The sequence below is a fragment of the Ptychodera flava genome, chromosome 12, assembly GCF_041260155.1.
Source record: "Ptychodera flava strain L36383 chromosome 12, AS_Pfla_20210202, whole genome shotgun sequence".
Taxonomy (NCBI): domain Eukaryota; kingdom Metazoa; phylum Hemichordata; class Enteropneusta; family Ptychoderidae; genus Ptychodera; species Ptychodera flava.
The window spans coordinates 16,019,267-16,046,063 of NC_091939.1; the positions used below are offsets into that span (position 1 = coordinate 16,019,267).

General features: G+C 38.3%; 3 protein-coding genes across 8 annotated transcripts in view; all 3 read left to right on the forward strand.

Annotated features, from left to right (window-relative positions):
• The window catches only part of LOC139145166 (nuclear receptor ROR-alpha A-like), a 44,969-nt gene extending 37,036 nt beyond the window's left edge, over nucleotides 1-7,933 (forward strand). Inside the window, exon 5 of the mRNA XM_070716147.1 lies at nucleotides 9-7,933. Coding sequence (XP_070572248.1) covers nucleotides 9-247 — 239 coding nt within the window. The 3' untranslated portion in view covers nucleotides 248-7,933. The remainder of the gene's footprint in view (nucleotides 1-8) is intronic.
• A 1,275-nt stretch (nucleotides 7,934-9,208) lies between these two features.
• Nucleotides 9,209-14,651, forward strand: LOC139145168 (tubulin delta chain-like). 6 transcript variants are annotated; one of them, XM_070716148.1, is made up of 4 exons: nucleotides 9,211-9,313; nucleotides 11,223-11,295; nucleotides 11,999-13,070; nucleotides 13,632-14,651. In XM_070716148.1, exons 3-4 carry the CDS (start codon nucleotides 12,116-12,118, stop codon nucleotides 14,039-14,041), a joined length of 1,365 nt encoding a protein of 454 aa, XP_070572249.1. In that variant the 5' UTR covers nucleotides 9,211-9,313; nucleotides 11,223-11,295; nucleotides 11,999-12,115; the 3' UTR covers nucleotides 14,042-14,651. The 6 variants fall into 6 exon arrangements, with proteins under 6 accessions (XP_070572252.1, XP_070572249.1, XP_070572251.1 ...); XM_070716150.1 differs by lacking the exon at nucleotides 11,223-11,295 and adding an exon at nucleotides 11,330-11,646 and having other exon boundaries at nucleotides 9,216-9,313; XM_070716153.1 differs by lacking the exon at nucleotides 11,223-11,295 and adding an exon at nucleotides 11,330-11,677 and having other exon boundaries at nucleotides 9,224-9,313.
• A 6,014-nt stretch (nucleotides 14,652-20,665) lies between these two features.
• LOC139145169 (neurofibromin-like) overlaps nucleotides 20,666-26,797 on the forward strand; it is a 77,579-nt gene continuing 71,447 nt past the window's right edge. Inside the window, exons 1-3 of the mRNA XM_070716155.1 lie at nucleotides 20,666-20,795; nucleotides 23,267-23,410; nucleotides 24,647-24,730. Coding sequence (XP_070572256.1) covers nucleotides 20,736-20,795; nucleotides 23,267-23,410; nucleotides 24,647-24,730 — 288 coding nt within the window. The 5' untranslated portion in view covers nucleotides 20,666-20,735. The remainder of the gene's footprint in view (nucleotides 20,796-23,266; nucleotides 23,411-24,646; nucleotides 24,731-26,797) is intronic.

Genomic DNA, 26,797 nt, shown 5'->3' on the forward strand with positions numbered 1-26,797 from the left:
TTTTACAGACAGACCCGGCCTGAAAAACAAGGAGTTAGTGTCGTCCATGCAAGAGGTGTTCCTGCAAGCTTTGCAGCATGAACTGATGCGCAACCATGCCGATGATGAAACGCTGCTCTCCCAAGTGCTGTTACTCTTGCCAAAGCTGCGGGAACTCAACTTTGAACACAACAAGAAGCTGATGGAAATGAAGATCAACCAAGACATCAAGTTTCCCCTGCTCCATGAAGAAGTCTTCGAAACTTGACTGCCAAAACGAAAAACAGAATTAACACGGTAGCTGTCAGGCCATCAAAACAACAAACAGCATTATCATTGTAGCTATCAGGTCATATAAATTGGATTTTTTCACCGAAGATCATTCCGTTGGTCCCTTCCACAACTTGCTGTTACCCTATTTTTTCAATGGTTTGGTCGGACCAACACAATAAGGAGTGGGGGGGGGAAGGGTCATTAGAATGATCTTTGATTTGTGTTCTCCTAGTTAGACTGAACATTTAGAAAAGGCTAAACACATTCAGGTTTTTTTGTATTTCATCTACAGGACGCAAATTACATATCAGGAATATATTAATCAGGTTCTTTCGAGAGAGTTAGGTGGACAAATGACATCCTTCCTCTCAAAATGTAAGGCAAACTTGTCGATACTCATAAGCTTTTGTATTTTAGCCATGGAAAGTGGCTGACATCATGTTAATGGCAGGAATTTGCTTGTCTTAATGTATCTTGATAATGGCTGTTAAAACTAAAGCAACCCTGAAGTGAGTTGTTGTCATACAAATGGTCTTGCCTTCAGCTCTGCATATTGTGCCTTGTAGCAAGTAGACAGTTGCTGAAATGGTCAGCGAGAGAATTGTAAGAGAATTGTTTGGTCACAAACTTTCAGCAGTGTTGCTAGAATGAGCAAAGCAGTGCGCCCTCAATACCTCAAGACATGCATGTATGCTGAATCGGGAAAAGTTAGACACGTATACTCACATATACGTATCGGCATGGGGTTGACACGTCACTTGCACATATTGTCATGGGGTTGACATGTCACACATAGTTATTTGCATGGGGCTGACACGTCACACATATGTATTGGCATGAGGTTGACATGTCACGTGTACGTATTGGCATGGGGTTGATACGTCACACTTACAGATCAGCATTGTGTTGACGGTAAGAATTTTCTATGCTTTTACTGATCTTTGCACAAGGAACTCAATCTCTGAGTCTCTGTTGTTTGTTTGTTTGTTTGTTTAAAAATAAGTACATAGGGTAAATAACAACATAGCTGAAACAGGAAAATGTATGTGTTTGAAATGAAAAAATAAATGAAACACAAAATGTCGAATGACCCCTAATTTATCTATAATTCTTCCACATTGCTGAAAAATCTGTGATTTTCAACGGATCTTACATCTCAAACCAAATTTCAAATACGGTATGTTCTCCTTAGATTCCGTTGGAATTGGAAAGTAATGTCAAATGAACCAATCATATAACATGTTATGAAAGAATACACGGACTGATGATGTCAGGGTAGTCACAATCAACCATCAGCTTGCATCCTTTGAGGAAGTAATACTTGAATGTAATTGTCTGAACAGAGTGTGTGTGCTGTTTTGGCTTTTTATTTCAAACAAGCAAACATTTGCATTTTTCAGCCATATAGCTATTTACCCTGTGTACGTAATTGTAAACAAACTAACAAAACAAACAAACAGGAAAACGTCAGAGAGTGTGTTCCCTGTGATCTTTGTAGTTTTCATGCATACAACCAAAAGATGTGTTTTATCCCAGGCTGTCTGAGGATTCATCTTTGTTTCTGCCAGACCCTTGGCAGAAAAGACAGAAAGTGAGAGTCAACCTTACTCTTTTTGTGAAATGAGTTCTTGCCAGTACTGCGTAATTCCAAAAAAAATTGTGCTTTAAATCCCATTATGATGTTTGAACTTGACCAGTTTATAGTCAAACGGAAGTTTGAATACGTTGACCCTGTCTTTGTTGTACCGGTATACATGAACTTGAATCAAATCGATCACCCTTGTTTTGTTTATGTGAGTGTTTCATATTTGTCATGTTCGTAACTTTCTCATCAGCCTAGGTTGTCAGGTCAACGTGTCGTAATAGCCGTACCGTAGACTGTGTCATCACTCACAGCATCAACTGTGGCCCCCCTGCTATCCCAGAAGCAGTAACCAAACACCACAGCTCTATCCATTCTGAAAACTCTGTGGTGAACTTTATACCGACATGCTTTGGTAGCAAAGGTCAGGAGGTTAATCAGAGGTTGCGTGTCCAGTTACATGGGCTGTTACAGTAGCTGTGTATATTTAGTGCATGTGGCGTGATATATGGTATTAGCTTGAAGACTTGAACTCCCATGAATGACAGGGGACAGGGGTCAAAGCAATATTTTACAAGGTCAGGCAGGAGTTTGAAAAGAAACTCTAGCACCAGCAGCTGATCAAACCATTTAATATCTAGTGTTGAAAATATTTTTCTAAAAGAAGAATTAGAATTTTTGTGTATTTTTCTTAAATGTAAAAAAATTGCTCATTCAATGTGTAGAATGTTTCAGACTGCATTTCGAAGCTGATATGTTAGTCTCAATGTTAGGAGAACTTTACAAAATGTGTTTAGTTAGTTTTTGTCTTTCTTGTGTGTGGCATTTTTTTCTTCACTTTTGCGGCAAAGTTGTTTCATTTGAATGAAAATGTGCTTAAAAAGATATTTGTGGGTGTTAAAAAATTCGCAAGTGTACCACTTTCAAAGAAATGTACTTTAGGTAGTCCATGTTACAAGTACATCCTCTTGCACGCATTCTCGCCAAACCTCATTTTCCCTCCCATATTTGGTACACCCCTATTGTTTTTAGTGGATAATTTGGACCTCTGTACAAAGACAGAGATATGAAACAGTAGAGACCTTGTAGTCAACGCATTCAAAGATCTGCAGCAGAGGAGCCAAACCTATCGGTCTCAAACTTTCACAAAGTAACACAAAAGAACAATTTCCAGATTAGCATGGAGTTGCAAAATTGCTGTCATAAGGTATAAATTTATTGAATTTTATCTCATATCAGCTGCTGTTTATTTTCTACGCTGCTGACACTGACCCATAGCACTTCCTAAGATTAAATTTCTATTATTGGTCCATTTCTGTATAGGTTTCTTTGTTAGACCAAACCCTGTGACAATTACCATACTATAAAACACTGATCTTCTAATTCATTTTGCACTGTGTCCCGTGCCTCTGTGCCGGGACCTGAAGTTATTGGACTATTGACCTGAATGTTCACCCCCAGCTTGTCGGTCAAATAAAACTCTTAAAAAATGTGACAGAAATTGTAAATTGTAAATCCATGATGATGTTTGAAGGTGTGACTAGTTTCACTCAGTGGAACGGAAGTTTGAATACTGTACATTGACCCTGTTTTTGTTGTACCAATATACATGTACTTGAATCAAATCGATCACCCTTGTTTTGTTAATGTGAGTGTTTCATATTTGTCATGTTCATAACTTTCTCGTAAGCCTAGGTTGTCAGGTCAACATGTCGTAATAGCCGTACCGTAGACTGTGTCATCACCTACAGCATCAACTGTGGTCCCCCCTGCTATCCCAGAAGCAGTAACCAAACACCACAGCTCTATCCATTCTGAAAACTCTGTGGTTAACTTTATACAGACATGCTTTGGTAGCAAAGGTCAGGAGGTTAATCAGAGGTTGCGTTTCCTGTTACATGGGCTGTTACAGTAGCTGTGTATATTTAGTGCATGTGGCGTGATATATGGCATTAGCTTGAAGACTTGAACTCCCATGAATGACAGGGGACAGGGGTCAAAGCAATATTTTACAAGGTTAGGGGGGAGTTTGAAAAGAAACTCTAGCATGCAGCAGCTGATCAAACCATTTAATATCTAGTGTTGAGAATATTTTTGTAAAAGAAGAATTAGAATTTTGTCTATTTTTCTTATATGTGAAAAAATTGCTAATTCAATGTGTAGAATGTTTCAGACTGCATTTCGAAGCGGATATGTTAGTCTCAATGTTAGCAGAACTTTACAAAATGTGTTTGGTTAGTTTTTGTCTTTCTTGTGTGTGGCATTTTCTTCTTCACTTTTGTGGCAAAAGTTGTTTCATTTTGAATGAAAAATGTGCTTGAAGACATTTGTGTGTGTTTTCAAAATTTGCAAGTGTACCACTTTCAAAGAAATGTACTTTAGGTAGTCCATGTTACAAGTACATCCTCTTGCACGCATTCTCGCCAAACCTCATTTTCCCTCCCATATTTGGTACAACCCTATTGTTTTCAGTGGATAATTTGGACCTCTGCACAAAGACAGAGATAAGAAACAGTAGAGACCTTGTAGTCAACGCATTCAAAGATCTGCAGCAGAGGAGCCAAACCTATCGGTCTCAAACTTTCACAAAGTAACACAAAAGAACAATTTCCAGATTAGCATGGAGTTGCAAAATTGCTGTCATAAGGTATAAATTTATTGAATTTTATCTCATATCAGCTGTTGTTTATTTTTTACGCTGCCGACACTGACCCATAGCATTTCCTAAGATTTTCTATCATTTGTCCATTTCTGTATAGGTTTCTTTGTTAGACCAAATCCTGTGACAATCAATATACTAAACACTGATCTTCTAATGCATTGTTCGCAGTGTCCCGTGCCTCTGTGGACCTGAAGTTATTGGACTATTGACCTGAATGTTCACCCCCAGCTTGTCGGTCAAATAAAACTCTTAAAAAACGTGACAGAAATTGTACCATCAAAACATTTCGAAGTGCTGTGTTGACATTTGTGTAACCTTTGACCTCCGGCAAAGATGGTGTGTTTGATTGACAGCCAGCAAATAGTGATAACTGATAAGAGTAATAAAACACTCAGCAAGGCGATACCTGAGATGATCCCTTTGAGAGTTTTAATCTTCATGGACATTTTACCGGCATGTTTCTCCTGCATTGAGGTCCAATCATGAAATTTGAAAATACATTCTTTGTAGAATTCAGTGATGTAGAGGCAGGGCGCGTAGTTAGTACCTTATCATGTTAATGATTTTGTGGCTAGGAGCACTTTACCTTTTGGACAAAAAGTTCTGGGGACTTTTTAAAAGGCCCGGTGACAATTTGAAAATTTGTCACCCAACGCAAATCAGGAAAAGTGCAGCTATTGGCTTATAGCAACTCTGTGTCCATTGTGCAATGCAAGTTTAATAGAATGGGGATTACTGGACACAGAGTATTTTGCAATAATCACCTGTAACCTAGAGAGTCATTTGGGTGCGAGGGTGGACAGCATAGATAGAAGCTCCCTAGGAAAACCCTTCAAGTTGGTATTCAAAGGTTTGTGTCCACCAACCCTCACTCTCCCCGATTAAGGCAGGAAAAACAGGTGTGGACTCGCACTATTGTGTGAAAAAGGTGTACTCTTTCTGTAGGATTTAGTTTTACTGTTCCATTTGGACATCACCTTAAAATCTTAATCCCGACATGAAATCTAGAAGGAAATGTAGAACGTTTTCAGCGTGATCCGATGTACTCAGTGCAAGTTGTGATGAAAAAGAATTAGTCAATTTGACTGTGGTGGATTGATTTGCACAATACAATTGTGTGTATGGTATATATGACTATATATATAAGCCACTCCAATGGCTGCAACTCTTTCAATAGCCTCTGCAAGGGTAACTCCAAAGCCATGTAACTTGCCACCTACCTTGACGACAAGGTTTTTTTTTTCAAACATATAGTCGTGTTTGTAACGTTCAATTCATGCTGTGCCAAACATTTCAGAAGTTAATCATACCTGAAATGGAGAAGAAACATTATAGCATTTTTAAAATATTGAGCGTTTTTCAGATTTTATGTTTATTATTTGTTGAGACGTGTTAGTTATCTTGCCAAATTTAACACTAATTCAGGTCTCTTGCAAAATTTACAAATTCAGGAATTCTGTGACCACTGTGTATATAGAACCATTGATCTTTCATAGCTTGTAGTAATCAGTTTTTAACCAATAAGAATCTTAGTTGGAGTACAGTGCAAGTGTATCATGTCTTGTGTTACGTAGTGGCTTTGCTTTACAATGGCCATATTGGCAGTGCTTTTCAATAGCAGTATTGGCAGTATACATAGAATGTTCATCTCTTTGTAAATTTAGTGAAATAGCATTCTCTTTGTTCGGGAGTGAGATTTAAGCTCATACTTTCTTCTTAATGTTCTAGAAGTTCAGTTCAATTCTTTCAAGACATCCTTTGGTCATAGTTTTTAGAAATAGAACACAAAAGACACTATATTTCAGTACTCAGATATGGCAAGGCGAGGGCACTGAAGGACGCCACCTTGTGTCAGGAAAAAATATTGATTTTGTTTTTATGGTTTCACTTTACTGAGAGAGCTGTTAAAATTCTGTGAGACACTGTTTCTAGGATACCTTTTCAGGAGAGAGTGTATTGTCATTAAATAAGTGTGTAGGTTTTTATCTTATACAAATGTAGGTGTTCTAAAAAGCTTAGCTGAGAAATCATAGACAGTTGGGGGTTGGGGGTCGGGGTAGACCTCCACTGACTATGGTTAAGTTCATTCCTGAATGTAGCTGCAGAGGTGTTGCCTGCAGTTTTGTCCAAGAAACCAGTGTGGAGGAGGGAGGGAAAACAAAAAGTGGAGAAAATTGCAGGCTACATCACGGCAACTATCCACAGTGAATTGGAAAGGTGCCTAATTTGATCCTGAATCTTTGCCTGATGGTAGGAAAGAAATACAATCAAGAAACCAGTCAAGTGTGGCCTTCAATGCCAGCTGTCCTGACTCATGTATGCAAATATGTCAGACCTACTACCTGCTTGCTTCTGGAGACTCACCTTGTTTTTGAATGTCTCATGCAATTCCAGGAAGTAAATGTATATTTTGTTGTATTTTAGAACGTCAGAGCGCAACTGAAGCTAAATTTTATTGACATCTCTTGATGTATAGATAATTTTATGATAACATATATTCATATTATGAAAGTAGTTATTTGTAGTTGAAGGGGACTGGAGGACCGTTGGAATGCAGTACTGATGTAGTAAAGTGGGGCTTGATTGGCAAAGTATACCACATGGCAAGCCAGGGACTTCCACTCCACAAATGTTACCTCAAGTGGTAATGCATGCAGCACTTGCTGCTAAGAGACAAGTGGATTGTGATGGTGAAGTACACATACTGTTTGTGAATATTATTGATTCAGATACACAGTACTGCGGTGGGCAACGCTTGGGTTTTTTTGAGCATTGAATCAGGTAGAGTATCTTCATAGATGGTCATTGTGTTTTTTTTTCTAAGGTCAGTTAGCAACGGTAAATGTTCTTGCATTCTGCAACCAGTCGATCAGGCATGCCTTTTGTAAAGTATATCACTCTACCAAAGGAATGCAGAAACATTCCGAGGGTTTTGAATTCATCTACCAGTATTTTGTGGCCTTGGAAAATACAGTGAAGTGTTAAGGTAGAATGTGCCTTGAGGACAGATGTTCAGACTCTAAAATTTTTACAACACTTTTCTGATCTACCACTTGTTTGGGGCTCATATTAAAGCTTTTAGAGTAAGAAACGTTTTTACTCTTAGGTTTCTGAAAATCGTAAATTTTATTTTATCCCATAGAGTTAAATAATTATAGCAGCCATTTTGAATTTCAAATATCTGGAAATGTTAGGTAATTTGTTTCTGTAATACCGAACTTTGAACCCTGACCCGTGGTTTTCATTCTTGATTCAGTAAGACAATGGTTGAAAGTTTCCTGAAGGAAACTTTTAGAAAAAGTATTACTAAAAGTCTTTCAGTTTTGAGGCGCATACTACCTTAATACTGGTGTTGAAGTTTTCATCACAGTGTCACTTGTTACAACTACCTGATGTGTCAACTTTGAGATTTGAGTGTAATAAACATTGAAAAATGAGTCAAGTTTTCTCTTTTTAACTTGGTAGTGGTGATGTAAATGGACAGAATAAGTGTGTTTTTATGCCTTGAACGAAACATGAAAGTTCAATTATGATCAATGCAAGAAGGTCGTGTGGAATGTAAGCGCTCATGAACATGAAATGGAAATGAGACCTGTATGTGAGCTTGAATGGTGAATATCATACAAAACTGATCAATCTTTCCTTTCATGCAGAGCAAGCTTACTACAATATTGAACGAGTATGATATGAAAATACAAGTTATGACTCGTGTGGCACTTTTAGCTTTTTGATAATTGTACACTCTAAGGTGATTTTTTTTCTGCTAATTTGTATTCTCATGTTTATCTCTCACTGTTTGTACTCTCCCAGTATGATCAATGTTGATTCTACATCGTCAAAATTTCGTAAAACCACCAAGGTAAGACTCAAATGGGAAATCAAAGTTTGAATATATTTTCACTTGTAATGGGAAACAACAGTACATTTTACTCTTTAAAATTTGATGAATGTTGAATGAAAAAGGAATTTTTTTCACAAAATACAACTCTCTCTCATTCTACTCCTAAAATTATCGTAAATTGTGCAGTGTTTAGTTTGTCAATGCAGACGGTGTGTTGGTAACATCCAAATCATAGTGTTGACTAGAATCCTGGACCGAAGCCAAATAGAAAAGGGCGTTTCTGGTAAACCTGGCTAGCCCAAAGAAAAAGATGTTGATCATGTGCATTTTTTTTCCACATTTTCAAAGACTCTAGTAAATTCTCTGAATTTTACCATATTTTATGGGTCTTGGCCAACGAAAGGAAATTAACAAACATTTTTTTTATTTGCCGTGAGCGTCTGTGCTAGAATTTACCCATGAACAATAACATAGCACATTGTTAAGAGTACTATGTTTTTTCCAGGCTAGTGCTTTGTATTTCAACACACTTTAGGCATAAGGATAAGAAAACGTTAAGTTTTCTAGATCAAAAGTAGTGCAATTATCATCAATGGTTGGAGCTATTGTCCTTTAAATCAAAATTATAAGACTGTCTGCAAATTGCAACAACACCTGGCTTATTAATTTTATGCTTTTCAATCGCCCTGACCCATAAATACATTGATAATGGTCAACGTGTCGCCTTTCACACCTGCAATCGAAACAGAAATTATTCTGTTAAATGAGTATATGTAAAATTTAGAAGTGCCCAGCAAATGAGAAAACAGAAAACTGGATCTCCTACGGAGGGAAGAAAAACAAAAGAAACTTCATCGTTTGATAGGGGGCGCTCACTCATACCGCGGTCATTTCAAAATGGCGAATTCCTTCGGTAGTAACCCGTGCGTCTCACGCTAATAATCCTATTTTTTAGGCATTCGGGCCACCAACTATGGTAAGTGAAATACGGTTTTAGAAACCGTATCATATATGAAATTATATTTTGCATAAAAGAGTCTACATCGCTAATTGTAGCGTCCACGAACAGTGTCATGCATGTTGAGTCAGGTTTATATTTCTTTCTCATGTTTCTCACTGGCGACTTCGCGCTGCAGTTCCCGAGCTCACAACTTTTACCCGGCGACATGGGACGATAGGGAGGGGTGGGCCTAGCTGCAAAATTGTAGCTCTACGGTGAGGCGGTCGGTGAGTTTTGGTTTTTGCGACCTCGCTCACCAGTAGAGCTACAATGCCGAAGGCCCTGAAGCATACAAAATAAGCACGCTGCACATGGCACGGCATTTTGATGTAAAATCCCATATATTTACTGCATTTGGTCATACTGATTTATCACTACTGAAGATTAAACACTATACTACACTAACCTGGTCGTGTATGGGGTTTGGTATTTGTTCAAATACGTCGATCGCGTTCCAAAAACATTTCTTGGAGCCGCCATTACCAACTTCCGGTAATGGCGGCTCCTAGAAACACGCTCAATGTTTATTGAACGCGATCGACGTGTCTGTGCTAATACCAAACCCCATAATCGACAAGGTTAGTTTAGTATAGTGTTTAGTCTTCAGTACTGATAAATCGGTACGACCAAATGCAGTAAATATGTGGGATTTTACATGAAAATGCCGCGTCATGTGTGGCGCGCTTATTTTGTATGCTTCAGGGCCTTCGGCATTGTAGCTCTACTGGTGAGCGATGTCGCAAAAACCAAAACTCACCGACCGCCTCACCGTAGAGCTACAATTTTGCAGCTAGGGTGGGCCCGCCTTCCCCATCACTGAATATCGCTGAGGCAAGTTGATGGCTACGGAACTGCAGGCAAACTAACTATTAGTTGCCCTGTATGCTTGCTATGTGGAAGATGTAGAGTTCGTCAAGGGTACTGAATGGCATTTGTCACCATGGTACAGAAAGGCAGACCACATTGATCAGTTTGGTCATAGAGGTATTATTTTCCTTTATGGTTAGGTCGGCAGGTACTGTGTAGCATGGAGGTATATGCTGTCATGCTTCTACTTCCCATACATGTAGTTTTGTTCATGTACATGTATATGATCATGTCAGTGTTTTGTCTCTGTTTTGTCCCGGTTTCTCTCACAAGGAGAATGTCCCCTCCGCTTGAAAGTCAGAGGAGGGGGATTTGATTCTGGAGGAGGGTTACCGCAATAAATTGTGTATATTTAAGTCATACAAACTAAAGAAAGTTTTTCTTTTGCAAGGTATGTACGGTAAGGGGGATTCCGTTTCATTTAAGGTTGATGTGTTAAGTAGTCTCCCGTTTCTTGCTCTTTCTTTCTACCTCAATGCTCTATCCATAGGGAAAATGTCTGATATATAACCTTCCATAAATCATGCCAACATCATTCGTATAATTAAAGTTCAAACCATATAACCAATGGGTCCATGTGCAAACAGTTTTGTAATCTGGACATTATTATAAAACTCCAGTAAACTCTAGTTGATCAACTTTCAGCTTTGCACATCTTTCTGCAGATTGAAAGCTTGTTTTGTCATTTTACTCTGGCTAGGCAGATGGTGGGGTTAATCAACGAAGTCATGTTATATCAGACCGTTACATCATAGGCAGCAATGATGGTGCAGAATGCCAGTTGTCAATACTCTGTGTATATAAGTCTCTCAAGATCTCATTGTAGAGATGGGACGTGTGTGTATGTGAACTGGAATTTTGTTTTAACATGGACGATTCTCACAATCGCGCACTCTGTACAAAATACTCTATACAATGTTAAATCACAATTTTCACACAGTGAGTGCTTACACCGATATACATGGACACATACTGCCTAACTCTGCAATCTGCACATTACTCTGTGTATTGTCTTCAGCAATGCCTCGACACTACACTACTGCTACCGACACTCATCACAGCAACTCAGCAGAATTCAAGAAAAGGCAGATGTAAGTCACCAGACTTAACTTTTTCAACCCCCAGGCCCAGCACAGATCGTGTCAGCAACGAAGTTTTCAGTCACCTGAAAAAAACAAGAAACCTACTTCAACAACTATACACTAACCAACATAACATTGAACAACAACGGTCATCAATCCGTAGGTGTTTGCATGACGAAGTGGTCCCACGGAGTCTGCAAATTAACCTAAAGGCACAATTACCAGGCCATAGACCAGACCAGACGTTTACATCAAAGTGGCGCGAACTGGAAAGGCACATTGGGCTTAAATTTGTTGAACTTATCAACAACTATCTCAACTATAAAGTGAAAGTCTGTATTGTTAAAGTGAAGATACAAGGTTTGAAGTTTGGGTGCTGAACTTCATGGAAGTAAAAACTGATATGAACTGTTATGAAAATTTGCCACACTGTTAGTTCAAAGATGATTTTCAGTCCTCCTTAAACTGAAATTAGAGGCTTGATGATATTGTAGCCATTGAGGATACAGCATTGATACCATGCTTAAAGCTGAATGGCCCTTTCCAATGTACTTAGTCCAGTGAACGATGAGAAGAAAGCTGTTCTCTCTCTCTCCACATCGATGTCTGAGATTCATTGGTTCTAAAATTGAAGCTGACTCTCCCAGCTTGCACACCATGAATGCAACGGTCTGTGATATCATTTACCCTTGTATCCTATTTTTCTTAACAGAAGCCCAGCCGTACCTTAGGAAAGACCAGGGACATCCCAAAATTTGATGCTTGAGTTAAAAGGTGAAACTCAGAAGAACAAGTATACCATAAGCAAAGTCTTACAACAGATTCCAAGATGTCAATCGTTACACTACAGGTTGGACAGTGTGGAAACCAAATTGGCGGCCAGCTGTTTTCGACCATTCTTGAAGATGCACATGCGAGGGCGCCAAACATTTCAAAGTCTGACAATGCTGCCTACGCGAACGAGGTGCAGGAAAGATTTTTCTACCAGCATGACTCGGATAAAGATCACACACCACTGAGTGCTCGGGCTGTCATGGTTGACATGGAACCAAAAGTCATTGCTCAGACTATGCAAGACGCCAAGAAGACCGGCAAGTGGCGGTATCCGAAAGATCGACAGTTTTGTCAGAAGAGGGGATCGGGAAACAACTGGGCCCATGGTTACTGCAAGCATGGCCCAAAAGCTCAAGAGGCTGTCATGGACATGGTTCAGAAAGAAGCGGAGAGATGCGACCGTCTTTCGGGGTTTTTGACTTTCATGAGTCTCGCTGGTGGCACTGGTTCGGGTGTTGGTGCGTATATAACCGAGTGCCTGCGCGACAGCTTCCCACACTCCTTCATTTTGAACCAAGTGGTCTGGCCGTACGGCACTGGTGAAGTCATCGTCCAGAACTACAACGCAGTTCTCACCTTGTCTCACCTCTACCAGTCGTCAGACGCCCTTCTCATCCTGGAGAACGACCAGCTTCACCGGATATGCGCGCAGCTCATGAACATCAAAAATATATCTTTCAGGGACATCAACAGAGTCATTGTCCATAAGCTGGCCAGTGTATTGCTGCCAGCGAAACCGCAGTGGCCGGGAGACTCGCCAAGCTATCTCTGCACAAACCACCTCGGAGAGATGCTTGCTTCATTGGTACCACACCCTGAGTACAAGCTGTTGAGTTTGAAGAACATACCGCAGATGTCGGAGAAATCGCTGGCGTACAGTACATTCACCTGGCCGGGACTTCTCAAACACCTCAGACAGATGCTTATAGCAGATGCTGCGATGGAAGAAGGTAGGTACATGTATTCACACAAAAAGTACGATACGCCTGTAAACATCTTTGAGAGAAGTGGAAGATCTGCCATATGAGGGCGTTCATTTAGTGGACCTTCCAGTATAGCAGGAGTTCAGATATTGCATTCATCAGACTACCTCCTGCAAGCTAATGTTACAAATACACAAATCTATCAAGGGAAGCACATGGTTATAATATTTTGCACTTTCCAAAATTTGATATCTCTTTAGTCAAGTGAGTGTGAACATATTTTCACAAAATTCCACTCGATTTTTCTCTCATCGGTAATTTGACTTGTTTACGAAAATTGCTCTGAGAAAACTTTTCAAACATAGGGCAAAATTTACTACAGCTTTATATACTTTTGGTGACATCAGATTCACATCCAACCTGGCCAATGCACTGTGATGGCCGGATTACCAGTAATCCAAAAGTCAACCGTGGTGGCTCTATGCTAGATCCCTCTGCATCTGAACAAAGTAACAGTACAAATTTGAGTTGCACATTATCAATGTTTTCCCTCGCAAATGATTTGCTCATCTTTGTTGCATTGAACAGGCATCAATTGGCAAGTTCGAGTGAGATCCGGCCAAGGAACTCGTCACCATGGCAACAGTCACAACAAATCAATAGCCAACGTTCTTGTCCTGAGAGGGCAAGATGTCAACCAGGCAGACACCAGTGCTTTCCGAGAGCCAGATCTCTACACATCATGGCTACCTACAGATGCAGCATGCTCGTTCTGGTTCCAACCAAGGCCCTTCAACCTGTATGAGAAATCAGCTTCTTTGCTCAGCAATAGCCAATCACCGCTGGTGCCACTGAACACGATGGTTGGGAAAGCATGGAATATGTTTGCATCTCGGGCATACGTCCACCAGTATTTGCGATACGGCTTGAACGAAGAGGACTTTGTTGACAGTTTTGCCGGTTTAGAACAGATAGTTGCCAGTTATACTGAACTCTAGACATTTGGTACCGCCTGACAGTGAACATTAAGAAATCCATACAATTTGACTTGCATGATCTGTTTCAGCCGGGCATTTTGTGGCTGCTCTCTGAAAAGATCACTGAACTTGTTTAGTCAGTGTAGAAATTTCAGTAAATCTCTGTATCAGTGCTATACCGGTGCATGACATATGTGAAATTTTCTTTCGTTAGGTGTGAGATTTTAGCGACACATTGATTGTCAGAACAGAACTTTTATCACGATTCGGATCAGATGCAGTTCAGTCATTAGATTCCTGGTACAGGAATGCAAGTCATTGATACCTATAACTTCTACACATCACAAAGGAAGTTTGCAGAAGATGTGCGTAGTAAACATGATACAAACTATGTGAAATCGCGGCAAATTTGTACAGTGCCATATTCGACAATAGTGTGTTCGGGTTTTTCTAGGGATTTTGTATTAAATTGACTTTTCGTGATTGCCTGCCTTGTATAAATGGTTTTTATAATATAAGTTTTAACACCTCATAAGAAGAGGGTTGTAGACAGATGTTAATATCATGGTGACTTGTATGCAGCAGATTTTAAAAAATCATTCAAAGGATAAAAGAGATTCAGAAATGGTCAGCGGTGTATTTGTGTGTATTTCTGCCTATCTGTTTGTGTTGTCTGTGTGTGTGTGTGTATATATATATATATATATATATATATATATATATATATATATATATATATATATATATATATATATATATATATATATATATATATATTATATATATATATATATAAAATATATATAAAATATATATATATATATATATATATTTATATATGTGTGTGTGTGTGTGTACTTGTATGTAAAAAATATGAGACTGCAACCACAAAAATTGAAAATTCTTCCTACAATAACAATTCACATAGTGTGCAGTGTTTTGTATAGTATATTGCATTGCAGGGTTCCCGCAATTCTGGAACACCATGCTTGGCTTATCAAACAATGAAGGTTCATTTATTACAGCACTGGAATGACACCCTGGCATGTCAGATTCTCATCAATCATGTACACTTGGAATTGAAGTCGGGCAACAATGTAAGAGGTAAATTTTAATGAACAACAACTAGAAATTGTGTGTTCTTCACCAAACATACTATCTTAAACCTGTTTACCCCAATTCCTTGTGAACAGGTCCACACATACTATTCATTTCAATTGCTTTGGACCAAACCATTATGATGAAAGGCTTACCCTTCTGTAATAGTTGCAATTTTCCCTCTCTCCAGTGTCCCCAATGTAAAACAATATCATCTGCAATCAAACTTCTTTGATGTTGATTTTATTATCCAGTCAGTAGTTTAATCATGTGAGCTCAAATACAGTGAAAGAAACATCGTTTCATCATTTTGTAGAAGACCAGGATGAGAAACACACTAATATTTTTACCTTGTGAAGCAGACTGCTAATTTATTGTCATTTATGCAATGATTTAGACTGCAAGATCCGTCGCTCGAGGACGCCCCCTGCGGGGGGAGCGTAGAGAGCGCCCTCAAGCGACGGATCTTCCAGTCTAGCAATGATTGTATTCACATTTAATGACGTAATTGCTAATGACTTTTTCAACTCTTATTTCTGAAATTGAACACCAGTAGGATTGTTTGCTTGACAATACAAATATATTTTTAATATCTATGACATTTAATATTACATGTCAATTATTTTTCATTCATTTTCATTCCAAATGAGAACATATTTCCCCTCGTTAAAGACCCATTAGCTGTAACTTTGGTCATTTTTTTTTTATTTTGTTTGTTCTGTGTATCATCTGCAGTTTCTGGTGTGAATCCCTGAAATATGAAGTAATTCCTAATATTTAGCTCATAAATTAACCCTTTATGAGTATAATCTGCATTGTTATTGTCTTAAATTTTGTATTCAGGTCCGGACTAGAATACATTTATCAACAATAACAATATTCATTTCACATATACAGGCCGTGTTGGCAAGCAGGACGCCGGACATTGGTCATGATGATGGAATTATAGTAAAATTCTGTAGTTGATACATTGAAAAAAGTAGTGAAAAATTAGTCAAAGTTACAACCACTGGTTACAACTAATGTCCCTTTAAGCAGCTGCAATATAATCTTTGAATCCTGAAATGTAATTGACACCTGGCAAAGCACCCTGGTTATTGTAATAGACGTCTATTGAACTTGCAAGTTGTACAAAATAATCATCCAGCGCATTTAATGTACCACTCTTTCCAGGTTTTTTTTCTATCGGTTATTTTACAAATGAGAAAATAAAACCTTGCTGCATTTGAATAATGTTGCCGATTTCCCACTTGATTTTGACTTTCGGCAGGCTTAAGAATAGCTTTTGTTTGCCAAAAGCATTTAAACCCCTCAATTCCTTAACTTGATTCCAACCATTTGGAAAACACCTACAGTTCAGGCCTCGAAGAGGATGTTCCTTCTTAGTTACCGTTTCCAAGGCACGTCCGTACATAAAAAAACTAAACTTTGGGAGAGTTACCTTTACACAAACAATAAAGACATAATTTGTAGAGGACCAGCTTTACGGCGAGAACCATGTTATGAGACGGAATACTTGCTGCTGGTGAGGCACAATGAAACCATCTTTCAATATTTTGGTCACGTTTATTTGAATGTGAGCGATTATTGAGAGTAGACGTTGCAGTGGCAAAAAACGGTCAGATACTAGCTGTCTCATCAACCCAGTTTTTCCACCCAAAGAACAGCCCCTAGACCAAGAATGCGTGTTACCAATGTAATGCATCTGTTACAATGATGCATGGTGTGGAGTTCAGGCAGCCACGTTTTACAATACGGTACATAGAATAACTTTTGTCGTAGTCAAGAATTAAAAACTGATCACAGAATCAAGTGACCTATAATGACCTCTTGAGTTTGACATAGTAGCTAATAAAAGCCTTATTCTCTGTGTAAAAAGGACGGTTACGTATTGTAACTTTTGATGATTTTAGACTATTTTTGTTGTGTAAGTCTATAGCAAGTCTTGTTTCACTCTCCAAAACATGTGTGAAATACCCGATACATTATATGTCATACGAAGTGTCAAATGCACTGTTATTATTTACAATTGAATTCTAGGCCGGACAAAATTCACTTGTCAACAATAACAATACCTGCATTACACGTGCACAAGTTAGGTAGACAAGCTCACCACTGTGTATCTCAGCAAGCTTTTGGAGTAAGCAATAAACTGTCGTTAACATGAAAAAAAAACCATGATAGCGCAAAAATAATCAAAAGTGAAGGCTACCGTCCCTTTCAACGAAAACTTGCGATTTTCTCGCAAAACAGACACCGAGAAGTTAGTTTCCTGTAATGATATTTTAAAAGAAGTCTACACCAGCTTTAGGCTACCGAAGGATTGTATGACTTTTGGAGTCTCGCATTCACCCGCCGATCCCCGCGGCGCGCTTTGCCGAAGTGTGAACACAGGTAACTTGGATGACCGGGATGGGATTAGAAATGCCACGCGTGACTGAAGTATGAGAACAGTGTCTTTGGTAATGCTATCAGGCGAAATGGGTTCCAAATATTCTTAAAGAGTTATTGAGAAAGAACTAACGTCATATAGATTTTGCAGAAACTAATATTGTTATAAGAAAGATGCTGAATTCTACCTTTGAATAATTACTGCAGGTGACTAATCATACCTGACACATCTGTGCGATACAAAACGTATCAGAGAGTATCTCGAACCACGCCGCGTTTGTCAACCGAGTCATTTATATTCAAAATTACGGGGTGAATTGTAAAAGAAACGCACTCGTCCAAGGGAGGGACACCCTCAGGTACTCATGGACGAATTCAGTTGACTACAAAGAACATGACGCATATAAATTTTCATTTTTTTGTTCACAACTTTTTTAAAGACTGTGCACTCTGTATTGGAGTTATTCACAATTGTATAAAAGAATCTAAGTAGGACACGATGAACCTGTGCGTCATATGACTGGTAAATGAAATGTAGGGCTCCTTGATCTTGCTCAAATAGTTGCCCCATAGTAAGGCGTCACTGAGAGATTTATCTCCCCTTGTAATAAGCTTATTTCCCTATGCATGTTTTTGTCGCCCTCACCCTTTTTATAGGAACCTCGATATCCGCGATACTTCCAAGAATCAAGTTGCATGCCATCTCCGCGGTTACAGAACAATGATTGTGCCCGTTAGCTTTGAGTTCGGAAGTTGCACGGTTGCAGAGACCTGTTTTACAACTCCATTGTCAGAAAACATGCAAACGGATTTTGAGCAGTTAATGGACTGAGAAGTACTGCTTATTCAGTCGTCTTCTGCCGTATAGACGGTGTGAATTTTAATCTGACCTTTATGGTCAAAAAGCACGGACTGGGACAATTGCAGTAACTTTCGATGATATACTTTCATTATTTTTGTTCTGGAAAACACTACACCATCTCTTTCTTTCACTGCCAAGTATGCATGAATCATAGACAGCAGAGGGGGAAGACTCCTGTCTAAGCTTGAATATACAGCATTATTGCCTTGCAGCTACAATGCATTATGAGTATAATATCCAATCTTCTTGTTGTTGTTGTTGTTGTTGTTGTTGTTGTTGTTGTTGTTGACAAGTGAGTCATCGTCCCGAGTCTTATGCAGTTATCGAGCCATTTCGATATGCTTTCAGATGAAGATTAGGACATTGCATGGTACAAACCGAACAGAGATAATGGAAAATATGCCAAAAGATACAGCTTATGGAGCTAGTAACAGGTCCTGTATATGCAGACACCCCCGTAAATAGCTCTACACATGTCACAAATGACATGATAGTAAACATGACTTGGTTATCATATACTTTCACTCTTGCGATGTAAGGAGTACGGTGTGAGAAGGCTCTCGTTGTTATAGTTCAATGGAAGGATGGAATCGGTCCAATCCTGCTGCTCGAAAAAAAGTCAATGTATAAAAATTGAAAATTAAATTTGGTAAATATAGCACATCCGGAGGTCTTGCCATTGCCAATATAAATAAAAATGTAAGTTTGGCACAGTGCCATTGCAATTATGCAATTTTTACCGTGCCATATTTAATTCACACAATTTGCAACAACTTCACCCCGAAGTCATATGCTGCGTATAGAGTGCCCTACATACGATGTCAATATACATGCAGAATACCGAAATACTGAGATTAACCCAGAAAATCTGGACTCATTAAATGGGACGCACTTCTACTGGTAATAGCTTAAATAATATATATATATATATATATATATATATATATATATATATATATATATATATATATATATAGGTCATTGACGAAACTTTTTTGTCGTGAAAGGAGAAAGAGCACAGTAAATCAAGAACTCGTGAACTCAGGACACCTAATCGAACATTATGAATCCGCAAATCTCTGTCTGTCTGTCTGTCTGTCTGTCTGTCTCTCTCTCTCTCTCTCTCTCTCTCTCTCTCTCTCTCTCTCTCTCTCTCTCTCTCGTCCATATTCCGATTCCCACAGAATTCAATAAATACATTTAAATATCTTCCTAATGGAAGGTTAATTTCTACACGATATATTTGGGAGCCCTCTGTGCCACCGAAGAGAAGTTTGAATGCTTGGAGTTTCAAATCGATATATGAGTGTCACATGATCACCTCGGCAAGTTTTAGTTTTATCAGTACGGTGTTCGTCTGTTCGACATGTAACTTCGATTAGAAACTTCAAAGTATAGATCATCTGAATTTAGCATTCATGGTTCAAACAAGTTTCAAAATGGTGGAGGGACTCAATCAGCATTAAAACGTTGTTGTTGTTGTTGTTGATGATGATGATGATGTTATATTAACAATTGTTATTGTTGTTATATATAGCAACATGTTATGAAGACGAACGGATGTAAAAACGTGTAAGAATTATCATAGTCAGCAATTATACATGCTTTGTGACCTATGGCACATATCGATTAAATCTCAAAAACTATAATTACTCGAATTTGCTTTCGATGGTAAGGGCTAAACACATTGCTTACATGTCAGCTTTAATGGGTGTCTTGTTATTTTGTAATTCCTTGTAGTTGCCTGCAATGGCATCAAGCAAGTTTCATACCTAGCTAATAGGAATAAATGAATTGACATGTACGATTAAAAAAGTTGAGCCACTATATACACCGACAGCCGAATAGATGACAGCTAAAAAGTCAACTTTGACCTTTTCATCAGTGGTGTACGAGTCGTAGAAAAGAACACAAATTGAAGTTCGACAACTTTCCATGCATTACCCTGTGAAATTGGTGTTCGCTCGAAAGACATACGTACAGTCGCATTAAAAACTTTCAGTAAGATTTATACAACTATTATTACTAAAAATACTTCTTACAACAAAGAACATACTGAAACATATATTTCCGAAAAGTATTTCCTAAAAGTACTTTGATTCGTCATCGTACGATGAGACTTTTCCACGGCTTCAAATCGTTTGTAATATTTTCGGAAGGTTAAAGGGTCTTAGGTAGCCCAAGAGGAAGGAAAAGGGGACTCCTACAAAGTGACGTCATCCTAATAAGGACCCTGATTTCCTTATTTGGTGAATTAATTGTAATGCACATGCGCACTGAGTATATAAATAAAACCTACGGGGAAAGTGTCATGGCGGCCATCCTGTTCTAGTATCTCGGCAGAGTAGAGTCAAAACTCGCGAAATGGCAGTGCAAAAGCCGATCGAATGGGTTTCTTCGGTCATTTCGCGGTTTGATGAGCAGGTATGTGGGCCTAAAACATGGTGGTCGTAATGGTGATATCATGTGTTGTCCATCTTTTGCCGCGGTTTCACACCGATTATTCTGGACTCTCGTCTCCCGTCCGAGGCGATCGTTGTGCGATTTCTGAGATTCAAATTTTCCCCGATTTTATTCCGACGAATGTGTCGTCTCCTCGCCCTGTCAGTGGTCTAAACGGAGGGAGTGGGGTTTCTAGAAATTTGTAAAAATTTCATATGTGAGATATAATGTCAATATTGCGGCAAAACAGTCCGTTTGTTTACGGACACTCGACTTCCGGTTTGACTGGCTCGTTCAATATGGGGCGTTCAATGGTGTAAGACTGGAAGGTATATCGCTCTAAGTATGATTTATTCAGGCTGCTTGTTCGTTTCCAGAAAATCGACAAAACACGGTGATGAAGTGTCTGTCTGTTATACGCTGATAAATACGTCACCAATATTTCTTATTTGCCGTGATATTTTTGCTGACAAAAATATTTTCAATATGACAATTAACGTGTCCTGTCAAATTTTAGAAAAAAAATATAAAAAAATAATTAAAAAAATAAGGAAAAGGGAAAATACAAAGTTTTTGCACAAGGTAAATTTTATTATATGCTGAAATACATATATTATTCCAATGTGTTCATATTTTTCACCAATTGATTTTTGGCATGTAATGTGAAATTCCGAAAACGTAACTGAAGAAAATAATTTGATACATATTTAAAGGTAATCCAATGGAACTTTAAAACTTATGTTCTCACTGTCAGTATTATGCCATTTCCTCACAAGGTGTGCTATGGAGAACAGTTTTTTCAAATATTTTTTGTTAGTCTTATTGCAGATCTCATGTTTTTACGTGATACTTAAAATTTGCTCAAAATTGTTAAAACACAACAGTTCTTGACACAGTGTTTCTTTTAACCTAAAGTTTCAGAGAGATAAGTCTACACTGGAAGGGAGATTTTTTCTACTTTGCATGGTATTGATGTGTTCATGTGAATTTATTGGGGCACCAAGTCAAACGCTATGAATACTTACTCACTAATTATTTCGTTTGATTTAACTTGCTCATAAAAAATAATACATATTCTTTTTATAAATAAGGTCAAGGAGCAAAGGTTTTCCTGCAGAAGTATTAAAAGTTCACTGAATTCCAAAAGTGAATGTTATGGATATTTGTGGTCATTATATCTTCTGTGGTATTTTAGTATTCTCGTTTTCTTTGATGGTAGTAGTGACTTTGTTGGCATAAAGATAATTTCATGCACTAATTTCGAAGAGGAAAACTGGTCCATAATGGCTAGGAATACCCAGAATCATTTCAAATATATCAACAAAGTCAGACAGGTTTGGCCATAAAAAAAACCCCCAAATCAGTGACTTGTTCTCATCGATCCCAGGTTTTACCAAAAGTTCCACATGAGGGTAATGATTCTGCGAAGTGTTACACATTGTATTTAATGTAGTAGTGTACAGAAAGTGCCAGTGGCGTATCACTTTATGTTTTCTTAAATGCTCCATGTGAGGAACAATTCTTGAGAAGTTTGTGAAATCACGTTTGTTTTATGTTGCAATCTTAGCGAGAACAGGTCATGACCGAGGGCCATGTAACTTCACAATGGTGCACAGTGTAATAAAGCTTGAAGATGCTGTCACAGTTTACTTCCCTGATAGCATGTGTAATCTTCTACATTTTTTGGGGTTCACATTTTGCAACATGTGACAACAAGTATTGACGCCCAGACAGTCCACAGCAGAAGGCAATGCACAGTGTTTGAATACTGTGCATAGTTCATTTCCCCCCTCAATATATTCAACATGTCAACAGAATTTTATCAGTCAACAGAGACGTCACACCTCACACAAGCTGTGTCAGCATGATGAACCTTAACCAGGAAACAACAAGAAACTGCTATTGCTCCTCAGAACAAAACGCCAAAAAAATGGTTGAAAGCAGCTGCTGCTTTTTCTTGAAATTTCCCCATTTTACTTTTTAATGATACAGTTCTTAAAACAGTCTCTGGCAAAAAAAACAAGCAAAGTATAACTAAACAAGGTGTATCATGAAGAACATAACATTTCTGTGCACGATTTACATGAATAAAATATCAACCCCCACTAACAACAGAAGAGTAACCTATGTCTTCTTTTTGTTCTGGTTATGTCATAGGGCCGTGTTAACTCTCGTCATATTGCTGCTTGCAAAATTTTTCGAAAAATTAGAAAGACTACCGGTACAGTATGAATAAGGATTTGAGAGGAAATAAAACCATTTTTGTGATGATTTCATATTTTCTACATTTCACCAATAACACTTGCAGGTCAGCTCTTTGATTGACTTGCAGTTTACCCATCCTGAAAGATTTTTTTTACGATTATATCATATTTTCATCTTTATTTCAACACCTTCAAACTCCTTGACTCACAGATCTTGTTTCTTTTTTTTCCCTCCTTCCATGTGTGTAGCTACCGATAAGGAGTGGCATTCACTCCACACACACTCAATTGAATCTTGAACAGAACAAGGCATGCCTGATCAACGTCAGCAAATACAAATTCTCTCTCGTCATCAATGGACTCACAAATATATTAAAATCACTCTCGACAATGGTGAGTAGACTCTGACTTATTTTACTGTTGATCCCCAGTGCAATTCCCCCATCCTACAGGTTTTTACCTCCTTTGCATAATTCTCTTACAGGTGGTAAAGGCTACCAATGACCCATACCCAGTCATTTCTTGGAACAGAAATGTTCTCAAAGACTTCAAAAATAATCTTTAAACTAGATACTGCTTAGATGCCAACCATGTACCCACTCATAGTCATCCAGAGCATTTTGTCTCAAAAAATTTTCAGCGACCATTGCAATGAAAGAAATGTGCATCTCCATGCACAGTTCTGATTTCTCTAGTTTCCACTTTTACTCAATACCGCAAGACCACATGTAATTCAAGGTGAATGTCAAGGAACAAGAAATCTAACTTGTTTCACATTCACTGAACAAAAAGTAACAACAAAATCTTCAAACGTTACAGCTACTGACTCTGTAACATATATAAAAATCCAGCAAGTGTACACACTGTGTTTGCATTTTCGCTTACCGTCACATGATTCACATCATACAGATACACATGCTGCCTTCATAAGATCCATGTGACTTTCATTTGGTCTATAACCATGGCTTCTTGACAGAGGATAAGGACATTTTCAGTTTCTAGTGAAAGAGGCAGCCATGCGCTACCAGGCCCTATTCCAGTAACATAATGTTTATCATATGACAGTGTGTTATGTGTTGTTGCCCTGCCTAGTTTGGCCATTGTACATGAATCATGAAGAGCAGAAATATGTATTAATATTTTTATTTCAGTCTGTAAACTGTCTGAGCAAACCACAGATGGAACTCAAAAAATTGTATTTTGATAAATTGTTAGTACTGAAAACTTTGCAACGGTTTTTCCTTCAGCTTGTTGGGTCATGCAAATTACAGATGTACTTGAGTAATTTCTATGTAACTTGCTGCATACGATGTACCACACTTATCATACATGTATGTTGTGATGGCACTCGTATTATACTTTTAATTATTTTTACCTTTGATACCCAACATTGACAAAAATATTGATCAAATTGTGCTTCCAATGTCTTGAAGTACTTGTATTTGAACGTCTGCTAAAAAGAAATTATAAAAAATTCATTAAAAATAGAATAAAATCATTACAGAGTGTATTATTCCTTTTAGAAATAACACGATATCAAACTTCGAAACAATAAATATTGTCAAAAAGAAGGGACAAATATGTCAGTTTTCACCTGTTTGTGTCTTCATGTGTCTTTTTTTTTCTCAGAGAGTTCCTCAGACAGATGCAGAGAAGAACCTCAGACAATCACAGTTGATTATTCTAGAGACGTTAGAAAAATGCTTAACAGGGGTGAGTATGGGCAAATAACAAATGAGCCAGTTTTTCTTTCCAATGGTACCATTACCTTAGTTGGTGGTTAAAATTTAGTCATGGCGTAGTCCCTCTCTATACTGGGTATTTGGTAGTGTGTCCTGTGAGCCCAGTTTAAGTGCCATCGACATAAGTTTTGTTTTTAACCAAAAAAAAATTTTACATGATAAATGTATCGGTGCACAACTGATTCAAGGCAATTTGGAGACATTCCTAAATTGACACAAATATAGTTCAGGAATCTTGAAAGTTGGTGGTTTCACAGGTCTTCCATGACATTTTGTCGTGGACAGTATCGCTGGGATAACAGTGTCCTGCCACGTGTCATGTTGGTTTATGTTTTAAACCTCAGGGTCGGTGTATGGTCAGCTGGTCCTGTTAACCTTTTCATCACCATGGTTTGGCCCAAACTTATCGTTATCAATGGTAAATACGGACCTGTTTACTTGGAATTGGGGGTGAACAGGTCGAGCTGATGTTTTGCTACTGGGATTTGAATTATTTGGCACCAATGATTTCCTCAATTGTGCTCAACAAGGATGGAAATATTTTGCCGTATCTAGTGTAGATTGGATATGAAATTTCCAGTGCATTACAATAGTCTTTGAGTGTCAGATATTCTTCTGAAGAGGAGGGTTGTAGGGAGGGGGGAGGGGAGGGTGGAGAATTATACCGATCAATTGGGTGATTCAGAGTTGTCCAGATGAAGTGCTCTGCTATTGTTGGATCAGGAAGTATCACATTCTTGTAGTAATGCCTTCCTTCCTGGTTGGTTTTTTACGGTCACACTTGAAATACTCAGACTAGCAGTGGTGAATGAAATGATTTCATCCCTCATGGCTACAGTCTGCACTCTTTGACCCCAAATACTTCAGGGGAAAAAATGACCAAAACACACTGCTTGAACGTCATGAAATTTGTATCATTTTCAGTGTAAGAATCTCTAATGTAACACTTGGAATCGGGCATCACACAAACTTAAATTGGTGAACATGTTAAGGTAGAATGCATCTCAGGAACGGATATTCGGACAATCAAACTTTTACAGTATTTTTTTGAAGCTCACAGATTAAATAAAGTTTTCACTTGCTAATTATTGTGAAAATCAAAAAAAGTCTATTTCTTTCCATAGAATGTAAACAGGGATGGCAGCCATTTTGAATTTCATGTTTTTCATAGCTTCCTTGAGGAAAGTTTGAGCAAAAGTTTACGACTTTCAATTTTGAGACGGGTCTAACCTTAAGTGCTTATTTTAAGTCCCAAATTCCTCATCGTTTTATATAGAATGAGCAGTACAATTGAATGTGGAAGCATACCTACTCACATATAAACACAAAGATTTGAATTTTTCTATTTTAGTTTCCCAATTTTAGGGACTCACCTGTATAGTATACTGATTACCAACACCAGCCCACAAACTCTTTTACACCATTTTCCTTAGGGCCATACCATAATTTATGATGACAGAGGTTACAAATCAAATTGTATGGAATTACAGAAATTTCCAACCAAAACACAAAAGTTCACTCAAAAATTTGGTTCTGTTGTCACACACTATAATCATCAGGTGTGCAGAGATATAATGTTCATGCCATGTTAGCTTCAGCATCGCCCACAGGGACTTTTATTCAATGTCAGGCCATATAGAATTATTACGCTAGATGGCTTTGTTCTGGACACTATGTCTCTGAGGTATCTTGAAAAGTGTCTTATGGTCTGCCTCCCACCCCGCCCCCTTTCAGTATTTCAGCTGAAGACTTTATCAAATCTGGTTTAACCTCAGCTGCAGAGAAACCACATCCTTCCAAAGTGCCCACAGCCCTGCCAGTGCAGCACATTGTTGTAATAGGGAAACAATGACACAATATGGTGTGATCAAGTCTCTGCCCCAAGGGGGAACGTCTAGTTGCCCAGGTATTGTGGACAAAACCAGGCTCATGGTCACACTGCACTGTAACCACAAGACGGTTCACAGTCATGTTGAGACTTTTGAAAGCTGTCTAATGTGCATATTTTCATCTGCTATTGCAGTGTATGACTACAGAA

Bases quoted from the DNA above. Each gene is read 5' to 3' on its own strand.
- LOC139145168 (XM_070716151.1), top strand. From the start codon at position 12,116: ATGTCAATCGTTACACTACAGGTTGGACAGTGTGGAAACCAAATTGGC. The intron at 13,071-13,631 runs GTAGGTACATGT...TGCATTGAACAG, and splicing joins AGATGCTGCGATGGAAGAAG to GCATCAATTGGCAAGTTCGA.